We start from the raw sequence: 20,478 nt of genomic DNA on the forward strand, positions 1-20,478 counted from the left end.
TACACTAGCGTAAGGTCCAGGACAGCTCACCATGTTTCCAAAAATTGGCAGCTTGAAGTACAAACACAAATTTTGATAGAAAATTTTGTACTAGAACATTGAATTACATTTAAAAAGATAGTGGATGAATTTAGTTTGCAATGATTCTATTTTCTGTGTCAAAGTTATGCAGTGAACCAAGCATCTTTGAATCTGTATAAATCTGATGTTTGAAAAAGCCAAATTTTTCCCCCCTTTTGGTTCAACATATTCAGGATATATTTATCAAAATTGCATCACAAAGTAATTGTTCCAGTTCCTATATTCAAAAACTCTGGGAACTGGAATGCTATTGATGTAATATTGATTTTCTAAAATCTTAGGCTTTCCTTGATTCCTATAGCCTGAAAAAAGTAAGTGAACAACATTTGCTAAGTTTGCATTCATGCCATCTCAAGCAATCCAATCAGCAAAAGAATTGATGGCAGCCTGAAGGTTATTTGCATTGATTAGATTATTGATCGGTAAGTAAAGTATGCATTGATTAGGTTATTTGCATTGATTAGATTATTGATTGGTATTTGTATCATTAGCAAACAATAATATTTTGATACCACCTTTCCAACATAGTGTGATAGGCAAAAGTTGTGAATTAAAGCAATCCAAGAGTTGCTCCTTATGGAATTCCTTTAGATGGGAAAATTTCACTTGAGATTTCTTGATTACTCTATTTTTGCAATATTAAAAATATACCTCATCAACCAGTAAAATAGGGGGGGTCTAGTATCCCATACTGACTTAGATTTTTACCAAGATTTAAGCATGATACACTATAGAAAGGTATATGACATTTACCTTCCTCCTTTGTTGAATGTCTAAAATCTGCTACTAAATAGTGGGATTAGTAGTAGTTGAGTGGACCCCAAGTGCCAAGCGAAATTAATGACCACAGCGCTTTTTCATAGTGATAATCCAGTATGCTTAACTGTAAATATTTTTCTCTTGAGTTTCGCAAGTCTGTTAACTCTTGAGTATTAGAATTTAATACATCTATTCAAATACTATAACCTAGAAAGGAAACCACCTTTCTTTAAATCCGTTTTATGTTTAGTTTATGCTAACCCTCTCTTCTTCTTCTTCACTTGACTCACTAGGTGGCACTGCTCTTGCCTCCATGTGGCGAGGCTGGTAACCTGGGAGGAAAAGATAATTTCCCAGGGCAAAAAAGAGCACACAATGCATAATTCTAACTCTGATTTATCTGGGCTGCCAGATGCACCACAGACATTCAAAAAGAAAGATAGTTCCACTGCAGGAATTGCAGAACACCTGAAAACTGAGACAGAGACCTATCCTGTTCCAACTTTCTTAATCATCCACTCAACTGGTAAATATGCAGATGGCAAACTCTTACCATTTAAATCCAAAAGGAATTCGAAAGTTGAGCTGGATCTCCCAAGTCTGTAAAAAGACTCAGGTCAGCAGACATTCTCATCGAGACCTCTGATGCTAAACATTCAGAGCAAATTTTAAGCATTAATCTCTTTGCAGGACTACCAGTAACTGTGGCACCCCTCAGATCACTGAACACCTCAAATGGAGTGATCTCAGACTGGGATTCATTAGATGTATCCAAAGAGGAGATGCTAGAACAACTTAAAGATCGAGGAGTAATTTAAGTCAAGAGAATCTCCACCATAAAAATGGCATCCTGACCCCCTACGTGCATTATATCTTGACCTTTGACACATCGCATTGTTCATCATCTATTAAGGCTGGATATCTTGTATGCAATGTCAGACCATATATTCCAAACCCACTACGGTGTTTATGATGTCAGAAGTGTGGACATTCCCAGAGAGCTTGCCAGGGAACCCCTATCTGTGCAAAATGTGGGCCAGCAGAACATAACTGCGAAGCCTGCACTGCTCCTCAACCAGTATGCCCAATTTGCAAAAAAAAAAACCAACCCCCACCTATGCTAGAATGTGTGAACACTGGAAAATCAAAAAAGTTATTCAAAAATAGAAAACCAGTCATAATGTTTCTTATTAAGTAGCAAAGCGAATCAAACACCACAACCCATACAAACAGAGATATGTATGCTCAAATCACCAAAAAAATACCAATCAGCCGCATTGCAGACTGAACTAACAGTATCCCCCAAAAAACTCTGTACAAAGTAACAAAACTCAATCAGTCAATACACCAATTTCCATACCACTTGAAAACCTCCACACCCAGGACCAAAGATGCAAAGAAAAACAAATCATAACCCATAGTCACCAACAGGAAATGGATACTAGTAAAAAATCTGCGGATGTTCCTATCCTAGAAATTTTTGTCAAAGAAGACATGGAACAAGAAAGCCTTTCTTTCCAAAAAAAGATAAAAAAGAGTGAAAAACAGATAACTTCAACAACATGAAAACATTCTGAAAGCCTAACAAGAAATCAATAATGAACACAATAATTCAGTGGAATTGTGATGGTTTCCATGCTAGTATTGATGACCTATAAGATCTTACCTCTAAATACAAACCAACATGTCTCTGCCTTCAAGAGACATGTTTAAAACCTCAAAATATTATACTCAATGTCTCAGTATAATATCTTTAGAAAAGCTCGTCAAAATACTGCACATGGTGGTATAGTAATTTTAGAAAACCCATATGTTTTTACCAAGCATGTCTTACTGAATTCTCCTCTTGAGGCAGTAGCCATCCAGATAGCTGCTGACATCCATATTACAATCTGCTCTTTATGCATTCCAAGTTATACCATCCAAAAAAATGATCTAAATAGTCTCACAGCCTAACTTCTCACACCTTTTCTCATTCTGGAAGATTTAAATAGTCATCACAGACTATGGGGTAACAACCACATTGATCAAAGAGGAAAACTAATTGAACAGTGTTTAGATGATGACAACTTTCTTCCTTCTAAATGTTGAGTTGCCTACATATGTTCACCTTCCATCTGGAACTAATGCTGCAATAGACTTGTCATTCTATTCAGCAGCCCTGTATCCACTGCACAGTGATAATTTTCCCATAATAATTGAATTACTGAACAAAGCCTCTTATCATCCTGCTAAAATTCTGCAGAGGCTCACTGATAAAGCAGATTGGCAGACGTATAAAAAAACTAGCTAAATTTGACCTGGAAATAATCCAGGAACCCCCAACTGATGAAGCAGTTGAGTATGTCACAAAAACAATATTACATTCAGCAGAAAAAACCATACCAAAATCCTTTTCAAAATTGCCAATACATCCAAATATCTGGTGGAGTGACAAATGCTGTGTAGCTAAAAAGAGCAGAGTAAAGCCTGGAATACCTTTTGCCACAGTACAACTACAGCTAATCTTATCCAGTATAAATGTGCCATAGCGAGAGCACGATATGTTAGATGTAATAAAAAGGCAGCTTGGATCTGCTTTACTTCAATCATCATTCAAGAAACCCTTACACATAAAATTTGGAAAACAATCAGAAAAATGAATGGTAAATAACAGACAACTACTGTGCCTGTCAATGGAATGGAGGGGACAGAACATTTCTGACCATCTTCAAATTGTCAATATCCCAGAGGAAACTTTTGCCAAAGCATCAGCAACAGAAAGTTACACACCAACCTTCAGAAGATTTTTAAAAAAAAATGTAACTGTTCGTAAAAAGGGGATGAACAGTACAACCTACCATTTACTATCCATGAACTGTATAGAGCTCTGTCAACATCTAAATGCAGTGCTGTAGGACCAGATAAAATTCACCATTCAATGATACAGGAACTAAGTGCTGAATTCATTGCAGTCACTCCTTGGTCTGTTCAATAGACTTACCTAGAAGATACATTCCCTACCTACAGTGGCATCACGCTACAGTCCTTTTCTTCCTTAAACCAGTTAGAGATCCAACAAACCACACTTGCTATAGACCCATTGCCATGACCAGTTGTCTCGGCAAATTCGTTGAAAAGATGGTAAACCATTGACTGATATGGCACCTAGATACCATTGCTGAACAAACACTATTGATACAGCACTATTTGTAGGTGACCTTAGTATTTTGTATCAAATGAAAAACATGAATACTGTTAAGAGGCAGTTACAAGGGGCAATAACTAAGATCAGTTCATGGACACAAACTAATGGCTTTCAACCTTGTCCCCAAAAAACTCTGTACATCCAAAATGGATGTACCATCAACATAAACTTCACCCACATCTAGAACTACAACTGAATGGCCAACCAATAGCTGTTCACCCTAGCATATGGTTCTTAGGAATCACATTAGATCATAAACTTACCTTTTTAGAGCATATTAAAAACTAAGAACATCCTATCAGCAAAAACTGAATACCATCCGGGTTCTCTCAGCAACTAAGCTAGGAGCTGATCGCCTTACCTTGTTGCAATTATATAGAGCCTTAATAAGATCGAAGCTTGACTACGGAGCACCAGTGTATAGCAAGACCTAGTGTCCTTCACTGGCTTCATAGTGCAATACATATTGCTCTAGGAGCATATCGTATGTCTCCAACATATAGTCTATATGTTGAAGCACATGAACCCCCTCCCTCTCTCAATCAGAAGACAACTTATACTTCATTATACATATAAAATTAGATCTATGCCAGAACACCCAACCCAAACTGGCAGATACTTTTCACACCCCAGCACAGCAGGTTATATCAAAACTGCCCTACTGCTAACTGACCATTGGGTATGAGAATAAAATACCTTTTAGAATAACTTAATCTAACTAGATAATGTGGCACATATGCTCCCATTCTCCCTTGCTCCTTGGAGTATCACTCCACCTTCATGCAATTTATACCTTCATAAATAGAATAAATCTACATTACATAGGGAAAATTTCTTGCAACTATACCATGCAGTAGTGGATGAGTTTCCCAACTTTGTTGTAGTACATACTGATAGATCAAAGAATGACGCCCACATTGGAATTGCTGCAGTTTTTCCAAACATTATATTAGCCTATCAGTTGTCTTATGAGTTCAGTATATTCTCTGCCAAACTATTAGCAATTTAGGCTGTTAGTTGTCCCCCAAATTAAAAACAGCATAATCTTCTCAGATTCTTTACTTGCACTTCAAGGCTTATAAAACACCATGAACATCACCCACCTAGTCGGAAAAGAAATAGTCACCTCTTTGCACACTTTATCTGAACTTGAGAGAAACATACACTTCTTCTGGGTCATATGGCAATTTCAGGAAATGAACTAGCCAACAATGCTGCCAAATCAGTTAATCTACCACCCGATGACAAGTGGAAAGTCCCTCATCAAGACTACAGACCAATAATCCAGGAAAAATGGATGTGCCAGTGGCAGTTATCATGGCAAAATCAACTTAACCAGCCGACCGGGCTAGCCGAGTGGGTAAAGTACCTGCCCGACAACCCAAAGGTCGCGGGTTCGATTCCCGCCTCGGGCTTGGATCAAAGTACTGCAAAAACTTTGGGAGGTGCAATATGGTCACAGAAGCCGATGCGCCAACAACTACCAAATCAAAAAAAAAAAAAAAAAAAATCAACTTAACCATAAGCTTTAAAGTATTAAACCAAATCTTGAGCGATGGGCTTCAAGCTTCAGTTCAATTCAATAACAGGAGGTAATATTAGCTCATCTGCAAATAGGCCACACTAATATTACTTAAGAGAGGAGATTCCCGTCAGTGTCATCACTGTAATACTGCACTTTCAGTGAAACATATCCTTGTCGAATGCATAAAATATGCAAGAGAATGCCAGAACCTTTTCATTCTAGTCATAACAGAAGACTCTCCTACACTTACTTCACTCTTGGGTAATAAAATAAATGTCTCAAACATCCTTACTTTTCTCAAGATGATTAATGTATATCACCTCCTTTAGCTAGTCAAAAATTAATTTTCTAGTCCTAGTTATGAAATTATCTCTATCTGTAAGAAATAACATAAATACATACTTATGATATGTATGGCACACTATGGTTATAGATGCTGATGCACCAAAAAAATCCCCAAACAAACAGTAGTTGAGTGACCTCTGGTAAAGCAATGTTGACTGTTGCAAATGAAGTTCCGAAAATAGTCCATCTCCATCTGTTGACTGTGAGTGATTGTGTCCAGAATTTTTTTTTACACTGAGTTCAGAAGACAGATGGGATAGGTACCCTTCTTAATAGAAAAATTGAATATATGAACATTATATATTTCACTTATGGTGAACACTTCTTCCAAAGTGGAATGTTATCTAGGCCAGTAGAGAAGTCTTAAATTTATGAAGCTCTTGACAGAGATGGTGTGTGCCAATTAAGATGTTATAATGTGTACATCCTTAATGACTGGAAATTCATAATTAGAAGCAACAGAAGCTGCAATCAGCTTGGAATATGAAGAGAACAGATTTTAAAAAAGATTTGCTTTAGTTTTATCACAGGCTATAAGTGTGTCATCAGTATCTATAACCTTGGTTTCTGTTCAGGAATTGTTGGGTTTCTTTAACATATCATAAAATGGCTTCAAATTTCCATCAAGTAAAACTATGTTGAACTGATTGAATATATCAAGATGCTGCTTTCTTGATCACCTCTTTAAGGTTGTTTATGTGTTCCTTGAACAATAACCATACTTGACAGTTCTCTGGATTTATGACAGAGAACCCATCTTTTTTCTACTCAGTTTAACATTTTTCCATCTCACCATCATAATGTAGGTGGCAAAGAGTTTCTTTGTCATGTTTTCAAAAACTCAGTTTTTCTTCCAACCTCTTTCTTTTCTCAAAAATAATAAAACTACATTGCATTTTTTTTTTTTTTTTTTTGCAAATTTCTGCTTATTTGTGTTAACAAGTTGGTCATCAGGTGTACTGTGATAGTTTAAGTTGCAAAATAGAAATGTACAATAATAGTAGCAGAAATGTACAAAAACACTTTTGAGCATCCTTTTTTTTTCTATGAAACTCCAAACACAAAAGGAATTAGAACCTATAGTACTTAGTACCATGCTGTGTTGAAGATTGAGAAGATGAAAGAAAATACTTATTGATATTAGACTTGAATTTCTGTAGATTGTAATTTTCTGTAAATACATGTGAAGGGAGGTTGTTCCAGAAAACAGATGTTGAAGGAATAAATGAGGAAGAAGAAAAGTTGGTTCCATGGGTCTCAAGTTGTATAGTAAGAGGATGCGGACCAGTTATGGCACATGTTCGAATTTTATTGGAGGAGGGGTGGGGTTATAGAATCCAATTCAGAAGAACAGTGCCTGTGGAAGCATCTGTGGAAAAGGCATATAGCAGAGACAGAAAATCTATGTGTGAAAAAGAGGGAGAGAGAGAGAGAGAGAGAGAGAGAGAGAGAGAGAGAGAGAGAGAGAGAAACTTTGCAAGAGATGGGTCATTAATTAACATAATTGCCCTCTTTTGAGTAGGGCCTAGGAGCCTGAGAGAGAGAGGTTATGGGAGCACTGCCCTATATGTGGAAACAATATCAGTGATATGGGTATTGATATTTCATACCATAGATATTCCATGGTATGGAATCCATACTGGTGATCATTGATCAGATGAAACATTTCTAGATAGTTTAGGAGTTGGAAGTTAATAGATTTCTCCATTACTTTAGAAAGAGTAGAATTAACTGCAATGGGATGATAATTGGTTAGGAAAGATTTATCACCCTCTTTTAGGAACTGGCTGGATATGAGTAGGAGGAAAAACACTAGTGGAATCAGAAAGTGTAAAAGGGCAACCCAAACAGGAGTAAGCTAAAGAGCACAGGCTTTGAGAACAAGTGGAGAAATATCATAAGTACCTGGCACTTTCTTGGCATCAAGACTTGCAAGTCTGACAAGATAAAAATTCTTCTGGCATTCTTTTAACCAAAAACCACAGGAGGCATTGAATGAAGTGTACTGGAAATGGGAGGAAATGGTTTTCCAAGATCATCAATACAAGGGTTAGAAGAAAAGTAGGATGGTAGCATTTCAGCTTTATCTTAAGCTGAGGTGTTAATAGAACCATTGTAATTTAATAAATGTAGGAGCAGAGGTGGGCAAAAGTTGCAGCCAATAGCTTTGGCAAGAGACCAGAATGTTTGACTACCATTTAGTCAAGAAGTGAGTTTTCTACTCTTAGCCTGTTCAAAATCTAGTTTGGAATGATGAATAACTGCTTTACAATTGTTGTGAGCTTTGGTGTAGGTGGAAAATGAACCTAGAGATTTGGATGCAAGCCAGTTGCAATATGCAACATTCTTGTCTTTGAACAGCCTTAGTTCATTTATTGGAAAACCAAGTTAGGATAAAGAACAAGATTTTAAGGTGGAGTGTGGAAGGATTTCATCCTTACAAGAATAATTTCATTGACATAATCTAAGCAAACATTGACAATAAAATAAAACAATAATCCAACCAAGGAAAGGAATAGAAATCTCACATTTCATCCGATTTTGCTTTCTTGTAATGCCGAACAACATAAGATTAAAAATGGCCATGAGAAGAAGGCTGCATTGGTGAAGAGACCATCACCAATTTGTGATCTGAGGTGCCTAGAAGACCACTCACCTCAACTGTATACTTTGTGAATAAAAGATCAAGAGCTTTGAGGTTAGAATTGTCTGGTGTTCTGGTAGGTAAATGAACAGTCTGTGCAAGGTAATTATTAATTGAATTTATTTAAGCTATCAACTTCCAGAACAGCAGATGGAAGTTTGTTGTGAACATTAAAATCACCAAGGAAAATTAATAATTACTTTGTTGGACTGGAAAAAGTCATTTTAAAGAGAGGAAATCAAAGAGTTCCAAGTGATTAGTGACATTAGGACAATAGAGGCAACACATGAATCTGGAGTAGAGAGATTTTAAGCCAGAGGCGATCAAAAAGAGAAGATTCCAGATTACTGTTTGTGACCTATGCACAAGTCCCACCTTTGAAATGAAGGGAATTATATAGCAAATAATTAGGATAACTGAGATGAGCAGTAGTCGAATCAACTAATAATTGGAATTCTGTCAAAAAAAAAGTGTCTTGACAGAAGTGGAAATTAGCATTAGTTGGGGCATATGATGCAAGAAAGCATGCTTATATAGCATCAGCCAAAAAAAACCCCTTCCCATTTCACCTATCCATTCACTCCATATGTTTGTCTAGTTCAGCCTTAAATTTATTTAAGCTATCAACTTCCACAACAACAGATGGAAGTCTGTTCCAGTAAGCCTGCTTAAACCATTCAAAGCCTTATACACCTCGATCAGATCACCTCGCATTGCCTATTCTCCAGATGCTGCAACTTGCAGAACTTAAGTCTCCCTTGGTATGAGCTTCTCACACAGTACTCGAGATGTGGCCTGACCATTGCATTATACAAGAGGATAATCACCTCCTTTTCTATGCTAGCAAAATTCCTATACATCATTGACAAAACTCCATGACCTGCTTTGGCCGCCCATCTGCACTGCTCAGAGAACTTCATATCTGACTGCATGAGTACCCCCCCAGGTATTTTTCATTCTCCACCTCCCTGAGTGTAGTACAATATAGTTGGTTTGTTTCTCTTGGGTTACTGCTACCCATATGCAGTACATTGCATGTATTTTAAAGTACATGCAAAGTACAATTTAAAGTACTTCGCAGTACTTTAAATGGACATCATTGAGATTGGAACTGAGACCACGTATATTTTTGAAATGAACAAGGAAGTGTTTGCACTCATTTATAATTGTAAATAAATATAATCAGAATAGTAGTGTGCAGTGCATAGAAGGAATGAAATGTGCTGACCTTCTTGTGTACTTTACCTCAGAAAGAAAGAAAGAAATTATACATTGTAATCTCTTACTCCAGAAAGAACCCCTCGAGTGCAGATTGCAGCCTGTAGTTTTTTTTCTTTTTTCTTATAATTTTTTAAAGGTGCAATAAATAAATTATTTCACGCTGTTATTTCCTTTAAACAGAAGTTTTTCAAAACAATATTGCTTTGGAAAGAAGCTTTCTTTCATATTCTAATTGAAAAGAAAACTAAATGTCTTTGAAAAATCTCTGTTCACAACTGTGATGTAGCCATTTAAAAAGTGAAGTGCTATGTTTTCCAAAAAAAGCTATCACTTACATTAAGGAATAATATATATAAATGAATATTCATTTTTTGATTAAGATATTTTTACACTTCATATAGTTTTACTAACCTGGAAAAAAATAATTTTATAAAAAATCCATTTGCACCTGCATTATAATGTTCTAAAATTATTGGTCCATGATAAACAGAAGTGCCCACTTAGATTATAACTCTTTTGAAAAATAACATTGTTTTATGATTAAGATATTTTATGTTTGTAATGCATATACAGAGTCGAGTCACAGTTTTATGACCACCCCCCAATGCAGCCATCACACATACCTAGGGAATCATACAGCGCACATGTCAAGTTCACACACCGCAAGCATATAAGGCTTGATGTTCGGCATCCGTGAACATGGTAACAGCCTCTGTCATGGGAAAAGTACGCGACCCATCAGACCTGGAAAAAGGCATGATTATCAGCTATCATGCCAGGAGTGCCAGCATTTCTGAAACAGCGGACTTTGTGAAATGCTCATGTACTGCAGTGGTGAAAGTGTGTCAAGACTGGACGAATGGGACTGTTTTGACGACCCAACGTGCCAATTGTGGAGCCCCCATTCATTGATCCCAAAGGTGAATGTCGGCTGAAACAGTTGGTCAGTACCGATCAGCATACTGTTGCTGAACTGGCTGTCCAAATGAACCGTGGGGCCACCAGAAAGGTCTCCAACATGACAGTGCAGTGAACTGTGTAGCACATTGGGCTCCGGAGCAGACGCTTAGTGACAGCACCCATGCTGACGACCGTTCATCGCAAACAATGGCATTAGTTTGCACAACAGTACCGACACTGGACCCCGGCTGCTCTACCGAGTGGATGGACGATGGTGTATTAGGCGTGAAACCTCTGAGAACAGACATCCAGACATGATTGTTGGCAGAAGGCAGGCTGGTGGGGGCGGCGTTATGGTCTGGGGAATGTTTTCATGGCATGGCTTAGGTCCACTGATACCTCTGGAGGGCACCCTGAATGCAAATGGTTACCTATCGATTGTCACCGATCAGATACAACCGTACATGTTGACTGTGTTCCCTGGGGGCTGTGGTATCTATCAGCAAGAAAATGTGCCATGCCATATCACCAGAATTGTCCTGGAGTGGTTTGAGAAGCACAATGAAGACTTGAAGCTACTCCCTTTGCCACGGAATTCCCCGAATCTTAACCCAATTGAAAACCTATGTGACCAACTCGTTCGACACATCAGATGGATGGATCCTCCACCAAGGAACCTACAGGAACTCTGAGGTGGGTGCATTGAGGTCTGCATGGTCATAGATACCCGTAGCAACCTTCCACAGACTTACTGAGTCCCTCCCACAGCGACTGGCTGTGGTGCATGCTGCAAAAGGTGCGTATTCTGGATACTAGGTAGGTGGTCACTTAGTTGAATAAAAAACATCTATTGATACCTGTATTGTATGCTTCTAAATTAGAATATACAGGGTGATTCACTACCAGTGCGACAAACTTGCAGGAGGTGCAGGGGGCACAAAGACAAATTGGAATCACATAGCATTGCAGGGTCCGAAATGCCTTCGTCATGCGGTAGAGGACGTTGAACGGGAGGTCACATGCACAGCGATCCCGCTGCAAGTCAGCATTTGCGAACCGGTTCCTGAGGCAGTAGGATGGACGAGTATTCAAACGTTGAACTGGCCGAAATACACCTCGCGTATGGAGCTGCAGACTGTAATGGGCGCGCCGCTCTGCGCTTGTACCAGGAACGTTTCCTGCATAGACGTGCTCCTCATCATACGATTTTCGCACGTGTGCACAGAAGGTTACGTGAGACTGGTTGTTTCACGAGAGGTACCATGAATCAGGAGCGAATGACGAGGATGCCAGACAATGAGGAGAATGTCCTACATCTTGCAGAAGGCAATCCGAGTACGAGTACTCGGATTGCCTTCTAAGTACGAGTACTCTAGCGATAGGCCAACAATTGGGTATTTCCCGATCCACTGTATGGAGGATACTGTCAACAAACCAAATGAGTTCATACCATCTGCAACGCGTCCAATCATTGGAGCCTGCGGATTATCCACTCCGGAGGACTTTTGCTACTTGATTTCTTCAACCAACAGAAACGGTTCGCAAATGCTGACTTCCAACGGGATCGCTGTTCTCGCGACCTCCCGTTCAACGTCCTCTACTGCATGACGAAGGCATTTCGGACCCTGCAATGCTATGTGATTCCGATTCATCTTTGTACCCCCTACACCTCCTGCAAGTTTGTCGCACTGGTAGTGAATCACCCTGTATAATGAGTTGCAGATGGGATGAAAATTTTATTTATGTTTTTTTAAGCAAACTGCTGGAATTACGAATATAATTCTTTTTTTCTTGTCATGCTTAATGTTCTTGAACAGAAAAAACATTAGTAAGAAATAGTGTTGCATGACTTCATTTTGGGCATTAAATCTTAGTTATGAAAATCACCTTGCACAACCACTTAGGTTACAATTTGGAATAAATTAAATAACCATTGCTATTAGAAAAAAAAAATTAACACAAAGCATTCACATGTAGCTCCATTGTAAAAAAAAAAAAAAATGGGAATTTGATCATTTATTATGATTTTTCTTAAAACCATTGGGTTTATGAAAATACAAATTTAGATTTAAGGCAATCATAGAATTGCTAACCATTAAGGAAAAAAAAAAAAAAAAAAAAATTGAGATATATTGATATTTGGCTGTATTATAAAATGCTAAGTAAAGTTAACAGTTGTATCCATTGTTAGGATGATCACTGGTAAGCTTATCTGATCTAATGGCCTTGCCAATGAACAGAAATTTTTATTTTGATTATTATTTTTTTAAATTTATAATTGTTGAAGGGTGCAAATCATCCATTATGCCCATTTACATTACGAAATGATTTTTTAAAAATGCTGCTACAATTATGAATATATTTTATTTTAAAGCATACATAGTTGTATTTATCAGTACAAAAAAAAAATCACTGTTTTTTGTGTTGACTATCTTTAAAATCTTTTTTTTGTATAGTTTATGTTTTGAAATATCTGCATTAAACACTTTTTTCACCAACAATACAGTTGTTAAAAATCTCAAAAGTTGGAGTTGAATATGTGTATTTAGCAATTTAAATCATTTTAATTCCACTTTTATTTGCCTTGGATATTGATTATTATATAATTTCTAGTAAAGACCGACAAACTGGTTTAAGTTAAACTTTATTAAAATAAATTAATAAATAGATATATACATAAATAAAATACTAAAACAGATAAAATATAAATAAAAGAAATAGAAGTAAAAGAAAAAGAAATATAAATGAAATAGAAGCTTTCGGGGCTAGGTGTCCCGTCATCAGCTGCTCAGTGTACTGAGTGTATATATATGCGTAGGATAAAGCAACAGAAGACAACTGAGCATGATCACGAATCGCTACTCCAGTGCCGGTAACACAGTATTATACATGTGTAAGGAACAGCAGTGCTCATCGCACTATAATATGGCTAACTCCATAATAGGGTGCATATGCACTCCCCTATTACAATTCATAGTACTATTATAGCTGAATCGTAATAGAGGATTGCATATGCACCCCATTATGGAGTCTGCCATATTAAAGTGTGATGAGTGCTGCTGCTGCTGCTGTTCCTTATGCATGCAATACTGCAGAATACTGCATTACCAGCACCAGAGTAATAATTTGTGATCATGTCCAGTTGTCTTCTGTTGTTTTACCCTACGTATATATATATATATATACTGAGTACACCATACACCGAGCAGCTGATGATGGAACACCTTGCCCCGAAAGCTTCTGTTTTATTGCTTTTTATTTATATATTTTTTTTTTATGTTTATATTTTAACACTTTTATTTTATATCTGTTTTAGTATTTTATTTATTTATATATATATATATATATATATATTTATTTGTTTTAATAAAGTTTAACTTAAACCATTTTGTTGGTCATTACTATAAATTATATAGTGATGCAGCCCGATGCTCAAAGCCTGTTTTTTTAATTTAGATATTCATATTACTTTGAATTGAATTCTCATTTTCTTTTTTATATTTCTAAATTATCTCCTAATTTTTATGTACAAGTGAGTAATAATTATACAGTTAAAACTTGGTACCTATTAAACTAAACTAATTGCACTAAACAAAATAAAAATTTGTGAAACATTATTTTTAAGTTTTTTCCCTCTCGGCGCATTTCTTTCTTATTTGATCATACATTGCATTAATTGTTATACTATTAGATACTTTCTTTGAAAATTTCTTTTTCTGTTGACTTAAAAAAAAAAAAAAAAAAGCATGGCTTACTTTATTAGCTCTTGATAATGGAACCTTTCATTGTGATACAAAATACTGTTTAGCTGTGTAGTGTTATGAAATTAGCTATTTTCTTTTTTGTACTTTGCATAAAATATTGCATGTTCCTAAATATATTAGCCTAATGCTTGCTTTCCTCTTTTCTTCTTCTTCTTCTTCTTCTTCTTTGTATCCAGAAATTGCTCGAATAGGAGATGGAAAGAAAATTTCACAATTAGAATATATACCAGATGAGCAGCTTTTGATTGCTGTTGCTGGTAAGTGATGTGGAAATCTCTTGAATGTTATGTATAATTTTTTTTGCAGTTAATCACACAAATAAGCAAATTTCTGCTTTGCATTGCTGTCAGAAATAAATAAGAAAATGGTTTATTGCATTTGTAATGTAAATTAATATTTTAAATTTTTTAAATATTTTTCTTTTCATAAAGTTATCAATTTTATAATGTTCAAAAATTCCAAGATATATGTATATATTATTTATATAATTGCAATTGTAAACTTATTCATTATCAATAGCAAATCCCATTTCTTTACTTAAATCACACTTACATTGTAGATTTAACTAGGTATTTCCCAGTCACATTGTGGATGTTAATCCACAATGTGACTTTACTTTGGAATGTAAAAATACAGGTAACTATAGTCATTTGTAATATAGCGAGAGATGATTAGATTTTTGAAATAACATATGTATTTCATTATGACTTTGTCCATATAGAGCTATTCTGTTTTTTTTTTTTTTTTTTTTTGTTGCAGTAAAAACCAGATGGTCGTCAAATTTCTTGTGATGCTCAGTGCTGATGTATTTGCTGTACACATATATATTTTCTTAACATTGTGCAAGTTTCCTTGCTGCATTTCACTTTGGCTGTTGTCTAGAGCTAGTTGTTAAAATCTCTAGTGCTTAGCAATAAATATAACTTCCTTCCTTATAAATTTGAGAAGAGGTTCCATCAGAAATTTGTAAGGAAGTCCTTTGAACTTTCAAACATCATATGGTTAACTTTAGTATGTTTTGTGTAGCAGGCTACATCTCAATTGTGGGAGGCTTAATTCTCCTCTCCAGTAGTGCTGATGTATTGCCCAGCTGGCCACGAAGCAAGGGAACTTAGTGAGACCTCCTTGCAATGCAAAAGGAACCCCCAGAACCAGAGGCATAGCTTGGTTTTTGGCACCCTTGACAAATTTGTGACTACGCACCTTTTTTACAATAATTGGTAAAATCATAATAAATAATAATAAATACAGTCCGACCTCTGTTTAACGATCTTTATAGTGAATTTTTTGTATTCCTCTTGGTAATTACATTTAAAATAGTTTCGTAGAACGAAGAAAATTTTCCATATAACAAATGGATTACAACAATGGCATGTCTAAAATTAATTGGGCTTTTGTTGTTTTATTTAAATTATAAATCACAATATTCACGATTACCTATTTACATAGCAAGCACAAAAACACTATACAGTACACATATTATTTATAACTGAATTGCATAACTGCTAAGCAAGCGATCTACTATATAGAGATCCAGAATCTGAGTGGACCTTGTTCAAGAAGATAATGACAGATGCTACAAATGCAAATTTTGGATAGGCCGAAAGGAAAGCCAAGAGATACTAGATATAATGGAGCGCAGGAAAAACTTTAAGAACAAAGATGTAAAAAAATATAAGACGTATGACATTTTGATGATTAAAATGGCAATAAGTAAGACTAAACAGACATATATGGAGGAGAAATGTAAAAGGTTTGAATATCTGCAAAATGAGCATAAGGAACATCTAGTCTACAAAGAAATGAGGGAACTATGCAACATCAGGAAAGACCATGCAAGAGACCACCTTCTGGATAAAAACAACAGGGAAATTGTGGATAAACAACAGAAAAAGGATAGATAGATATATATATATATTTATTATTATTAAAACGTGAACAGTAGATACATTTTCAACAACAACTATTTACATTCTATGTACAAAAGCAAAAAAGGAAAAATAAAGAAAACTTTTTGGAATGAAATACAAACGTTTCAACATTTCAATTTCAGGAATTAAGAAAGCAGTTTCTTGGCATTGGATCATTCTCATATTAAGTGTCACACGTTGAAGGTGATGGACTGTTCAGTGATAGTGAACAGGTAACCGCCATTGTCCCATTCGTTGTTAAGGTGTTCCACAGTTTCTGGTCTTTTGCAGTGGAATTCGAGTAGAAGTCTGCTCTGCAACTTCCTCTGTAGGCTCCACTTCAGATGTTGCACCGATGTGTCGACAGGAGGCACATTGTCACTGCTTCTTGTGTGCTTCAAGTAGAAGTTGTAAATGATGGCCTTGGCCGCAATGAATAGGAAGTTGCAGGTGGTGTGTGTGTGTGTGCTGTCTGCTCAGAGTGGAGCAGGTACCAGTAGTCCTCCGGAGTGTGGGCATGGTTGCAGGCAAGCTTTGCTGCATCCAAAGTGTATTTGATGAGTTCCTTGTTCACAGGGCATGTCAGGTATGTGTGTTCCAGGGTACCTGGAGTGGCACAGAAGAGGCAGTAGTTTGAGGAGCGTAGCCCAAAGATTTGTAGCTTGACTGGGGTGGGAAGGATGCTGTGCCACAGTCTCCACTGGATGGCTGCATCCAATTTGGAACATTTCGTCCTGTATGGAAGGTTCCACTGAAAGTTAGATGGTGGCTTGTAGTGAGTGGAGAGGGGTGCAGGGACAGCTTGGCAGGTGGACAACAGGAAAATCGTGGTTGTATGGCGAGACATGATTAGCAGATAGACTTTTTTGGAGGGTGCAGAAGACAGAGGTACCGTGTCTTCTGGTGATGTGATGACGAAGGTTGGTGTAGGTGAGGATCCAGTGACATTTCCAATCCCTTTAGTTGTAGTGATTGGAAGAGCTTTGTGATTGCTGATTTTAGATGTCTGTGTTGCTGCTTTGCATTTATGGTTTTAATGGGCAAATCTTTTGATCCTTTCCATTCAAGTCTTGGTGTCAGGAGGACGCCTATGGTTCTTATTCCTGCCCAGTAGGAAAGAAGAGGAATATCATCATTTGCAGGGTCTATTATTCTTTTATTGTAGAAGAGCGGTTCTGAAAGTATTCCGGGAAGGGATGCTCTCTCAAGATTATGGTGAAAGTTTAGCTTTTTCCAGTGGTACAGTGCATCTTTATAAAACAGCAGTAGTTTGAGTGGGGCTGGTGCCATATCCATTCTCAATATTGTTGAAAGTGATAGTCCTCTAGTGGCTGTTGCTAGTAGTTTATCCATAGTGTCGGAATGTGGGTATTTTGTTTGCAGCATCTTAATAAGAAAGGTGATCTGGAATGCTGTGATTTTGTCGTCAAGAGAGACCAACCCTTGACCCCCGTGAGTAAGTGGCTGGCTAAGTTTGGAGCAGAACATCCAGTTGGTTTTGTTCCAAAGGAAGCTTCGGACAGATGCCTGGATTTGGTGGAGGACAACAGGTAGCATGAAAATTTCAGTCAACAGGTGGCATGAAAATTTTGAAGGTGTGCCAGAGAACGCTTGCCGCCATATGATTGACCACAAGCACTCTCCCTCTCAGCGAAGATGTGGCACCCACGCTTCTCCATTTCCCGAGTACTTTGTTGAAATGACTCAGCAATTCGGGCCAGTTCTTCTTGGAGAAAAGGAGGCTATTGCCGAGGTACACACCTAGGCATTTCTGTCCCTCGCTCATGTGCATTGGATGGGGGAGTCAGTTCTAGTTTTCCAGTTGCCAGCCCACAGACCACTGGTCTTACAGTGGTTGACTTTTGCGCCTGATGCTTGAGCATAGAGATCATGAGCCTTTTGAATGACTTCAAATTCGCTCTCGTGGCATATTGCAATTGGAACGGCATCTGCATATGCTGAGTAGGAGCGTTCGTCGCTGGTATACAATACAATTGCCACCAGCATACAATACCGACGAACGCTGGTAGCAGCGTTCGTCGGGATTGTATACTGGTGGCAATTTTATTAAGTAATGGTTCTATGGCAATTGCGTAGAGTTGTCCATAGAGTGGGCAGCCTATTTTCCCTCTGGAATACGGAAAATGGCAGGTGAGCTGGTTGTTCAGTTTCAGGCAGAATTTGGCTTCCTTGTATAGCAGATGGATTGTTCCGATGATGTAGGGTCCATATCCAAAGGCTTTCAAGGTTTGAAATAGGTATCTGTGTTCAACGCTGTCGAATGCCTTTTCCTAGTCAAGGCTAATTAGTGCTAGGAATTCTCTTTGGCTGTTTGCAGTGGAGAGGAGGTCTCGGATCAGATGTAGATTGTCGTGAATTGATTTTCCAGGTACTGAGTATGTTTGTTGGTGATTGATGATATCAGGGAGAGTGGCGTTTAATCTATTGGCGATGGTTTTGGAAATGATTTTACAGTCCACATTCATTAAGGAGATCGGGCGCCAGTTTTGTAGATTGGTGCGATCCCCTTTCTTGGGAATCAGTCGAGCGACAGAGGTGGTGACCGAAACTGGTAGTCCATGGGACTGAGCTTCTTCAAGCATTTGAAAGAGTAGCACTCCGAGTTGATCCCAAAATGTTTGGAAGAATTCAGAAGTCAGTCCTTCCAGACCTGGTGATTTATTTTTGGAAAGGGCTTTGCATGCTGCTGTTAGTTCTTGTAGGGTGATTTGTTTCTCCATACTGCATTGGGCCGTATGGGAGATTTTTTTAAGTCCTGAAAGGATTTCCTTGGTTGCCTTTGTGGAGGTTTCTTGAGAACTGTAAATTTCTCTATAAAATCTTGTTACTTCAGAAAAGATTTCCTCTGGGTCTTCAGTGATGTTTCCGTCTTGCAGCTGAATGGCAGTGATGGTGGTTGATTTGTGATGTCTGCGTTCTAATGAGAAAAAATATTTGGTCGGGGCATCAGATAGATTTAGGTGGGTGTATCTCAATCTGAGTAGGGCGCCTTTTGCAGAGTGTACTAAGTGGGTTTGTATGGCTTGTAGTATTGACTGATGGGCCTGACTATCAGATGAGAGATTTTTCAGCCTTTGCTCAAGTTGATAGAGGTTATTACGCTTTTGTTGACTTTTCTGATGGCTGTAGATTTGCGAGAATGATTTCAGTTGACTTTTAAATCTAGGCCACCATGTGTTCATGGGCTCCAATCTGTCTTTGGATTGGGCAAGATTGGATATCAGGTCTTGCAGCTTAGAGATATATTCCCTGTCTTGAAGAAGGCTGTTGTTGAACATCCAATAAGCACCTCCACTTTTGTAGTGATTGGGTGAGAAGGAGAGCTGTAATTTGATAAAGGAGTGATCTGAGATATAAGATGGCAAATGTGTGATGCTTCTGACCAGGGGGATGGTGTATTTTGGGATGTAGTATCTGTCCAGTCGGGCTTTGCAAGGTAGTCTTTCAGATGCTGTATTTGCTGATCTCCAGGTGTAGGACTTTTCTTCTGGGTGCTGGTGTCTAAATACGTTGATCAGTTCATTGTTGTTTATCAAGGCCTGCAGGTTGTTGATTAATGTTGTGCGGTGCTCAGTGCATCGCGCTCTGTCCATTTCTGGGTCAAGAGTGCAGTAGTCATCAGCAAGAATGATGTGTTCTTTCTAGTAGAGAGATGGGTTTGTATGAAGTTGGTTATTTAGCATTAGCATTAGCATTAGTAGAGGCATATGATGCAAGAAAGCAAGCTTATTCAGCATCAGCCAAAAAAAAACAACCACTACTCCCATTTCACCCCTCAATTCGTTCGAAATACCTGTCCAGCTGAGCCTTAAATTTGTTTAGGCTATCAACTTCAACAACAAGCGATGGAAGTCTATTCCACAAACCAACTGCCCGCTGGCTAAAGGCGAATTTCCGCACATCTATCCGACATCCGTCCTTCCTCAATTTGAATTTATGCCCTCTCAGGTGATTATTCTGAGCAAGAGGAAGAATCCCATCGGCATTGAGCATGCTCAAGCCATTCAAAGCCTTGTACACCTCTATCAGATCACCTCGGCGATGCCTAGTCTCCAGGCTCTGTAATTTGCAAAACTTAAGCCTTTCTTCGTAAGAGCAACCCTTTGTTCCATTCACTAATC

General features: G+C 37.8%; 1 protein-coding gene across 1 annotated transcript in view; it reads left to right on the plus strand.

The window, feature by feature from the left end:
- The window catches only part of LOC150088463 (serine/threonine-protein kinase Genghis Khan-like), a 905,682-nt gene that overhangs the window by 686,893 nt on the left and 198,311 nt on the right, over window positions 1-20,478 (plus strand). Inside the window, exon 35 of the mRNA XM_090370169.1 lies at window positions 14,603-14,683. Within this exon, the coding sequence (XP_090226295.1) occupies window positions 14,603-14,683 (81 nt within the window). The remainder of the gene's footprint in view (window positions 1-14,602; window positions 14,684-20,478) is intronic.

The sequence above is a fragment of the Mastigoproctus giganteus genome, chromosome 3, assembly GCF_048544385.1.
Source record: "Mastigoproctus giganteus isolate SK-2022 chromosome 3, ASM4854438v1, whole genome shotgun sequence".
In the NCBI taxonomy this organism is placed as follows: Eukaryota; Metazoa; Arthropoda; class Arachnida; order Uropygi; family Thelyphonidae; genus Mastigoproctus; species Mastigoproctus giganteus.